Raw genomic sequence first — 9,928 nt, forward strand, 5'->3', positions numbered from 1 at the left:
AAACTAGACAAGAATAAGAGAGGAAACAAGGAACCTCTCTCTCATCCCGCACGCCTCAAGAGTATATATTTCAGTGGTAGCCAATCAGTATGCGCGCTGCGGTGAAATGAACGCTATACGCGCTGTCGCATGAGAGTCTAGCCGGGCCAACTTCCTAGCAACGCGTTTTTAGGCAACTGATTGGCAACTGAGTTGGCGCTAAGGTACAAACCTTTTATCGATAATATCTAAAAATTTTACGTAGTTGCTTAAAAAAAGACACCGATTCCATTACTCACTTTGACCTATTCTACACCTAAAAAAAATAATTTTAATAGAAATGGAATTCTCTAAATCTTAGAAGATTTTACTGATATATGGCCTTAAGAGGTTTCTTTTGAAATCAAGAGGAAAATAATCTTAAACGCAATTCTTAAAGATAGAAGAATTTCATATTGAATGTTCTATTTGTTCTTAATCTAAATTTCTTCTTATATATTATTTCAACTCAAAAATATTTTTCCGAATTTAATAAATTTTATCGCATCCACACGAAAGAAAGATCAGAAAACTTTGACCGGAGTGCTTATGTATGTCTGTAGATGTCCACTTTTAATGCCATATGAGATGAAAAACATGAGACTCGGCTGGGATTGAACCCAGATCTCCCGCTTGTCAGGCAACCGCTCTTCCCATTGAACTATTTAAGACTTCATTTGTGACATCTACAAGATAATCAGAAATAATCGCATTTGGTTAATATTCTCGTATTTTTGAGCGAATTCTAAGACTATTTTTTCTCTTGCAAAATGTTATTCGAGGCTTAGTTGCTGAGTATAAAGAGAAATAGTTAGCCACTCACATGCCAGGCAGGGGCGGCACAATTCACCGTCAGACACAGACGTTGGGCAATACACATGTGACAATATTCATACATCTTAGTTTGTAAATTTTCAATGCTTGCATCAATGTGATTGTACACAATAGTAAATTATTTTAACTTAGTTGAATATAATTATAACATAACATGTGAGCGTGAAATAGTCGATTGCGTTCGCGCACACGAATTTGACTTAAGTGCAATATAAACTTTACAAATACGAAAAACTTTAAAAATATGTACGAGAAGAACGAAACATTAATCGTACAAAGCATAAGATATTCTTACATTATTTGAGAAAATCGACGAGTTTGTATTCCTTTGTAAAAATTTTTTATCTTGAAAAACAGTTTTTAACACACATTCATTACTTGTGGGTTCGCTTTAAAAAACTACGGTATTAACAACGTTTTGTGAGTTAAACGCAAGCGAGCGATACATTCATCGATGAGATACGCGAACGAGACCGATTAGAAAATTTTAAGAGAAGCTGCGAATCACGCTATTCATTGTAAGTCGAATAAACGTCGTATCTTTAATCTCCGTTTTCGTGAATTTTGCGCGCGAAACGCAAAAAACGTTCACAATTCGCGATCAAATCTGATCTAATAAACTTGAAAGAAACATGAACTCGTTAATGTTACAGGAACAAAGATAGTAGTATTAAAAATTTCTTTTTCAAGATAAACAATTTTTACAAAGAAATACGTCGGTTTTCTCAAATAATGTAAAAATATCTTTGTACGATTAATGTTTCATTCTTCTCGTGCTTATTTTTAAAATTTTTCGTATTTGTAAAGTTTATATTGCACTTAGGTCAAGTTTGCGTGCGCGAACGCAATCGACTATTTCACGTTTACATGTTATGTATAATCATATTCAACTAAATTAAAATAATTTATTTACTATTGTGTACAATCACATTAACGCAAGCATTGAAAATTTACAAAATAAGATGTATGAATATTGTCACATGTGTATTGCCCAACGTCTGTGTCTGACGGTGAATTGTGCCGCCCCTGCCTACTTTCTGTATCTGGCCTGTGAGTGGTTAACTATTTCTCCTTACACTTCCCTTATAGAAATATCATACTAAGAATCACTGATAATTACTTATTATCCAGTATTTTTAATACTGAAAATAAGTAATTATCAATGATTCTTAGTATGATATTTCTATAAGGGTTTAGCAACTAAACCTCGGATAACATTTTGCAAGAGGAAAAATAGTCTTAGAATTCGTTCAAAAATACGAGAATATTAACCGAATAAGATTGTTTCCGATAACCCAGTGAAAAATGACTCATTGATTAACGTCAAAATGATATCAAACTGACATCGGTTTGACGATTTCAACGTCGATTTGATTGAAACGTCGATAGTGAATTGACGGTGGAAACTCTAAGCGTGGCGCTTGGTTTCAACCAATCGTACACGACGCAGTACAGTACGCAGCGAAACAACAGTTCTTCGCGTCTCTCGTACTGTACGTAAAATGGCATTGTGCTTCCAATTAACATATTTCTCTTGATATAAGAGGAACACAATTAGAATAATATCTCATAAATGCATGATGAGTGGTTCCCTTTAATGAAAGATGAATATGCTTTCTGTAAGATATTTCTTTTAGAACATGAGGTTAGAGGAAAATTCACTTTGTACGTAGAACACTTTTTTTTGGATGTAGCTATATATTAGCTTTGATACGGTACGATTTAGACACCCTGTATACATCTACATATTTGTAAGTGCTGCCATAAAACTGGATCAATATCTTTTTGAAACCCAGTAAAACATTCGCACTTACTAATAGTTAAGACATATAGTAAAAATTAATTAGTGCACACTTATATTATTCTAATAGAATAAAATTTAGAAAATGTAATATAAAAGTGTATTGTTATAAACTTCATTATAATTACTTGAACCTGGTTTTATATGAGTGTATGAAATATCTCGCTTATAATTTAGAAATGTTTTTTTTTCGTGATTTTTGGCCAGAAACAAAAACACATGTTAGATATGAAATTTCGATTAAACTCAATGTTACTCATCTCAGTGATAATGACGATGAAAAATACGTCCTTTTCTTTTACCGTAGGTCTAAATGTGTTCGATAGCGATGCCGGCCGATCTGATCCTGGGGCATAATCCTCCGGTATACAGTTCTTTGCTGTATAGCCCTTTGGTAGTAACAGCACCGACGATTACCAGCAGGTCAGTGCCACCCAGAATCAGACCATGCCTTTCCTCGGGATCTTTGACTCTTAACACGCTTCAAAACAACAATGGAAATAGCAAGCAGAAGAAACGGGTAGTATTCGCTGATGATCGTGGCCGTCCGCTTACTCAGGTATTTTTATTTAACTTACCACATTAAGATTCCTGTTTCCTAATTATAGCGTTAGTGTGAAGCTCAACACCTATAGTAAGCCGCGCTTTGCTGCTACACCTTTACGGATTATATGCTATAATTGTGTAACAATACGGAATTATAACCCCAAAAACGAGAAAGCACAAACAATCGTTTTTCTTACGTTATATATTGAAATTAACCAATTTCTTTGCGTGCCATTATTCGTGCTTAATTATATACAGTCTGTCAAGAGCGTGTGCGGCATAACTAACAGTCGGTAAAAGATATCGTCCTAATTTCGTGAGTAGATAGGAGAAACTTTTGCTCTTCATGCATTGTCAAGAAAGATTCAGTTGACATTGAAGTTTTGTGAGATGAACACGTAAAACGCTATGAGTGTCGCGTACGCGTCGCGCTACGAAGCTCTGTTCCTCTGTCCCAACCCGAAAGGTCCAAAAATGTCTCATGCAGCGGCTGCTAAATACATGGGGAAATCGAAATTATTCGTGAGTAAGTGGGTTCAGCGATATAAAGAGACGAAAACTGTCGATGACTTGCCTGACGTGGTTCGATAGGCAAAGTGTCTCCTAAAGCCAATAAAATGATAGTGAACTTGTTTTCGCGGAATCCTGGCTTAACATTGCGTTAAGGAGCAGTAAAATTGAAGCAGAAAGGTTTAGATATAACACACGAAGCTATCCGAACCCATCTCCATGCTCATGATATCAAATGGCGCAGTACCGTAAAAAAACCGTTGTTAGGTGAAAAGCACGTGACGAAGCGACTCGCTTGGGTGAAGGACAATATTGACCGAGATTGGAGCAATGTAATTTTTACGGATGAAGTTTCTGATTGGGGATATGTTATCACTTCACGAGCCTAGTCAACTTCCACCTACAGGTTGGTACAGCGGACCGTTAAACACCCAGTAAAGGGCTACTTTTCAAAACTAGGTTTCGGAGCTTTGCATCTTTTACCTACAATCTGAATACTCCGAAAATGCTCGAAATATACAAAAAATGTTTATTTTGCCGACTGCCGAACGTTGGTTCATCAAAAACAACGAGAACTGAATCCTGCAGGAGGACAACGATCCCAAACACCGCAGCAAGCTCTGCACCGAGTGGAAGGAGTAGTCTGACATCTTTACACTTGATTGGCCGTCGCAGTCGCCCGACGCAAACCCAATCGAAAATGCGTGGGCATACATCAAGCGCAAGCTTTGTGGAAGAAAAGTATTCACTTTGAAGCAGTTAACTCGAGAAATTCGTCGCATTTGGAGGTCCTTACGAATATGCCGTCAACTTGGTCGAAAGCATGTCTCGAAGATACCAGGCAATTATCGACGTCGATGGTGACTGGACGCATTATTAATATAATTGCATCTTTGTTCGGATCGAGTACAAGGTATCCATATATTTGAAAGTTGTATTAAATAATTTTTTCTACAAATTAACCCGCACACGCTCCTACTTGACAGACTGTAAATAGTATAAATAATATAAATAGCTTAATTATATATATAGTATAAATTGATAAAATGTTCTGATAAATCCTGTCTTTTTTATTATCCCGGATTTTCGTAAATTGATTTACATTTGTCCTATATCTTCAATGAAAGTAAATTGTATGAGTTGTTTGCAAAATATATCTATAGTTATATACTTATTAATTTACGAACTAATAGTTCAATATAGCTGCAAAGAGAAAATATAATACTTAAAGTTCCTATTTTTACTAAACTCTATTAGTCTGCAAAATTAACCTGTATCCAGGAATTTTTTTTGGAAAACCACACAATGTATCGATTTGTAGCTCAGGGTATTTATTACATAAATATAATAAAATATTACTAATATTACAATTTATGCTGTTCGGCTGTTCGGGAATATCGTATTTAATGTTTTAAACGCGCCTCTCTTGGAATTACGAGATATTTTCGAAATTGGCATGCAAAATTTCTAGAGTAATTATTTACTTTAGGGGACCCACCTCCGATGACCTTGATCTTGATATATATTATCAAGAATACCTTCCTGAGTGACATTCAAGAAGTTTTAGCCGTCGCTCGTTTTTTATTAAAAAGTTATTGACAAAACAAGTTATATATATAGAATATAGATTTGTTTGACACCGTATAGATAGAATTGCTTCAGTTTGTCTATACCTTTAGTTCTTGTTTATATACAAACGTTCTCACTTTAAAGTTAGAATTGTACATATATGTAGACAGTTACTCTTCAGTTACCGTTTAGAAGTGAGCACTTCTAGTTCAATATGTTGTATCACGAATTACTACACTTAACACATAATTACACTTAACACATAATTACACTGAACTAGTTAAATATTTAGCTGAAAAAGGAGTCATTCGAGATCAAACAAAGTGTCCACAGTGCAATGCAATTATACATTTGAATATTCATCTGTCGCAGTCTCTTACTTTTCACTGTACTGGAAAGTATTATAAACAAATTCGTGGTAGGAAACGAAAGCAACAAACGTGCAATTTCAAAATTAGTGCTCTAATGGAGACATGGTTTACGCGTGCTGCATTAAATTTACCTGACATATGTCGTTTGATGTCATTTTTATTTCACATTGTTAAATACTCCACGTCAATTATTTTTGCAAACAGAATTAACCATGTCATCTTGCACAGTTGTTGACTGGGTAAATTTTTGTCGTGAGGTACGTTTTATAACTTTAATATTAGCATTATATACATATATACATAGACAAACATATAAATAAACATATACGCAAGAAAATATATATGTATATACATATAAATACATAGCTTCTAGCACAATGAATATCAAATGGTGAAACACAAATAGGCGGTTCAAACGAATTGTAGAAATTGATGAAGCAAAGTTCGGTAGATGAAAATATCATCGTGGACGCCTTATAAGTGGACAATGGTTATTTGGAGCTATGGAACGAGACACTCGTCGCTTTTTTGTTGTACCCGTTGAGAAAAGATCTTCAGAAGTTTTAATTCCAATTATACGTCGTCGTATTGTGCCGGGCACTATTGTACATAGTGATTGTTGGCGAGCATATGACTGTTTAACTAATTATAGCTACATCCATAAGAAAGTGAACCATAGCGAAAATTTTGTTGATCCATACAGGAGTACACACTCAAAATATCGAGCGTCTATGGCGTGATATTCGAGGTGGAATTCCACGATACGGTACCCGAAAAGAGCATTACATTCATTATATAGCAGAATTTATTTTCAAACGTAAATATCAATATGACGAATGTATTGATAAGTTCTTTGAAATCATGGCTTCATTGTATCCTCTTCATGATAATTAAATAGAATATGATTAAAAAATATAATTATTTTTGCATGTTTCCTTTGTAATAAATCGAATAATATATTCAAAACGGTACATGTTTATGTGCAAGAGAGGGATTCTGCCCATCTCTTCGTACCTCCTGCTATATACACACACACACACACACTGCTCGCCAGCAAGCGCGCTCGCCCTCCCGACAGGGCGGGCTCGCAGTGAGTGCATATATCGTGTTATATACAGGGTGAATATTATATACCGGAACACCTGAATATCTCGAAAACAAAGCGTTGTATAAAAAAATGTTAAATACAAAAGTTGTAGGGTTTAAAAAGATCTATTTTATGATATTAGCAGTTTGACCTTGAGTTGCGTCATAAAGATCAGGTCAAGGTCACAATGATGTTTTTAAATGGATACCCCCATTTTTTATTGTATATTCTTGTAGCTTATCTCGAGAGCTTTCCAAAACACTATACTTAAGTATTTTTTCGTTAAGTACTTTTCGAGTTAAGAGGCTTCAAAGTTACGCTCTTTAGCATTAGCGCGCGGCCGATTAAGGCAAGAGGAAAATCATATCCGGCCGATTAAGGTAAGCTAAGGCAGAGAAAAACGTAAACACAAGCGCGGTAAACGAGAGCTGCCCTTGCGTTTACGTTTTTTAGGCCATCAGCCTTACGCTATTTACTATTAATACGAGCGCGCGTTCGTGCTCGTCACTACGGTATCCACGCGCGCTAATGCTAAAGAGCGTAACTTTGAAGCCTCTTAACTCGAAAAGTACTTAACGAAAAAATACTTAAGTATAGTGTTTTGGAAAGCTCTCGAGATAAGCTACAAGAATATACAATAAAAAATGGGGGTATCCATTTAAAAACATCATTGTGACCTTGACCTGATCTTTATGACGCAACTCAAGGTCAAACTGCTAATATCATAAAATAGATCTTTTTAAACCCTACAACTTTTGTATTTAACATTTTTTTATACAACGGTTTGTTTTCGAGATATTCAGGTGTTCCGGTATATAATATTCACCCTGTATATGTATATTCACCCACCACGAGCCCGCCCTGTCGGGCGGGCGAGTGCGCTTGCTGGCGAACAGTGTGTGTGTATGTGTGTGTGCGCGCGCGCGCGAGCGTATGTATAGTAGATATCTTCCCAGCTTACAAACTCGATGTTTTTGTATATACGGTGTTCAAAAGTTACATTCATTTTGTGCAACATTTTTTGTTAATAACTTTTTAATAAAAAACGAGCGACGGCTAAAACCTTCTGAAGGTTACTTAGGAGAGTGTCCTTGATAATATATATCAAGATCAAGGTCATTGGAGGTGGGTCCCCTAAAGTAAATAATTACCTTTAACATGACAAATACCTTTTCTATATAGAAAAATTGTCGTTCTCTACTCCGAAGCGAGAAATTAATCGATAAAATTGATTAGTATGAAGATTAGAAAAACTGTCATATCAACGATATACAGTGACATAAACGTGCCTCGTGAACGAACTGGGATGCTCGTAAGCCTCAATTCGGTGGCTCCTGCTATCCTGGTGGTATGGGAGATGATATTATTTAAAAAAAGTTTTAAAACTTTTTCTTTAATAATAAATAATAAATCATCTCCCATGCTGCCAGGATAGCAGGAATCACCGAACTGAGGCGTTGTATATCGTCGTATGACAATTTTCCTAATCTTATAAGGGAACTAACAGAACTGTCCTTCACCGATTTTGATGCGCTTTGGATATGTTGTAGAGCATCAAAAAGTATTTGACACGTATTTTTTTTTATCGGTTGAATGTTAAGTTTAGGGGTTGAAACAGCTCCTCGAAAAAAGGACTTTTTCATTTTTATTGAATATTTCCTAAAATACAAGGTATATGAAAAAATGTTTCCTACAAAAGTTGTACAGTATTTAACCCTCTTTGCAACGGTATATTTAATTTTTTCAAAAACGTCAAATTTTTTCATCTCCCAACTCGTTACCTTTGCAAAATTTGTAAGTTTATATAAGAACAAACATTGTAGAGCATTTCATGCCAAATCGATCCATGTATATAATATTAGAAGGTAGTCTCGATTAAATTGTTCGAAAACGCCGTGATAACATCGTGCTATACGCGTCACGCCATCCAAGTAGATGGATACTGTAGCTAAATACGTTACTGTAAGTAGGGAAATGTAATAAATTGTAGAAAAATAATACATAGACGATTGCATATATTTCATGTGTAATGTTTACAATTTATAATGCTATTTTAATATATTAAAATTTTAATATATTAAAACAGTTTTATACAATCACAGGTGGAGACAAACGTTTATTGTCAATCTGTTCCAGAATGATGTCATTTAATGCATGGAATGTCATACTGTTACTGTATGCAACATTTTCTGCTTTGGACCTTCCACAAAGTCCGATAACTTCGGAGAAAATAGAAGTGAAGGAGAAGGTTGAATACATGCTGAAAGAAATTGGAAATGATAACGAATTTGAAATAGAAGAGGAGCAAGCTAGATTTTTATGATCCAAATGAGATTTCACATGCAGAAACAGTTGATTTGTTTGATCATGTTGAAGATGAGAATTATCTTTCAGAAGAAGTTATTTGTACTTCTGTTAAAGCAGCAATATCAAACGATTACAAAAGGCAAGCTGTAGAATACTGGAGAAGCGGTAAAACAAGACCGTTGAAATCAGTTAAAAACAATTATAAACAAGTAACATCGCTACGATAATTACGACGATGGGAGAAGTATATCAATGCAGGTGGTACAAGAAGGAGAAAAATTGCAAAGAATTTCTGAATATACATTAAATAATTTCAGTGAAGCGCTTCAAAGGGGAATGATAATTCATGATATTGACATTGGTCGATGGGCTTCTCGAGCAGAACAAGAAATAAATGCGCCAAGATTCATTGCGTCACATATGTGAATACACAGATTAAAAAAACAACATAATATATAATCTCGTAAAATAACGAAATTTGTCACAAAAGAATATTTATTATCAAAATTAGATTTGGAAAAGAAGTGCGAAACAAGAAATGTAAAATATTTTACTAATCAATATGGAGTAGAAAATATTTATAATTCGGATCAGAGTGGATTCCAATTAGAACTTCACGCCGGTCGTATTTTAGCAAATAAAGGTGCAAAAACAATCTGCAGTACAGTCTGTATCAGCAATCACGCACAGTTACATAATACAGCCGACTATTTCTGCTGATGGTAGATTATTGTCGCCTCTTTTGATCATATTAAAAGAATCCACAGAAATGTTTGGTCCACGAGTGCAGCAATAATTATTTAACGCTCCTAACATTTATATAATGGCTTCAAAATCAGGTAAATTAACATCAAATCATGTAAAAATCTGGTTGAGAGAAGTTTT

The 9,928-nt window shown here is 35.0% G+C and overlaps 1 protein-coding gene across 3 annotated transcripts in view; it reads left to right on the top strand.

Annotated features, from left to right (window-relative positions):
• LOC116852269 (protein phosphatase 1 regulatory subunit 3C-B) overlaps positions 1–9,928 on the top strand; it is a 162,704-nt gene that overhangs the window by 59,881 nt on the left and 92,895 nt on the right. For all 3 annotated transcript variants that reach the window (XM_032832461.1, XM_032832463.1, XM_032832464.1), the window contains exon 2: positions 2,961–3,212. In XM_032832461.1, the coding sequence (XP_032688352.1) occupies positions 2,967–3,212 (246 nt within the window). In that variant the 5' untranslated portion in view covers positions 2,961–2,966. The remainder of the gene's footprint in view (positions 1–2,960; positions 3,213–9,928) is intronic.

Source organism: Odontomachus brunneus, unplaced genomic scaffold, assembly GCF_010583005.1.
Source record: "Odontomachus brunneus isolate Ranch 3 - 2012 unplaced genomic scaffold, Obru_v1 Obru_scaffold_210, whole genome shotgun sequence".
NCBI classification, from domain to species: Eukaryota; Metazoa; Arthropoda; class Insecta; order Hymenoptera; family Formicidae; genus Odontomachus; species Odontomachus brunneus.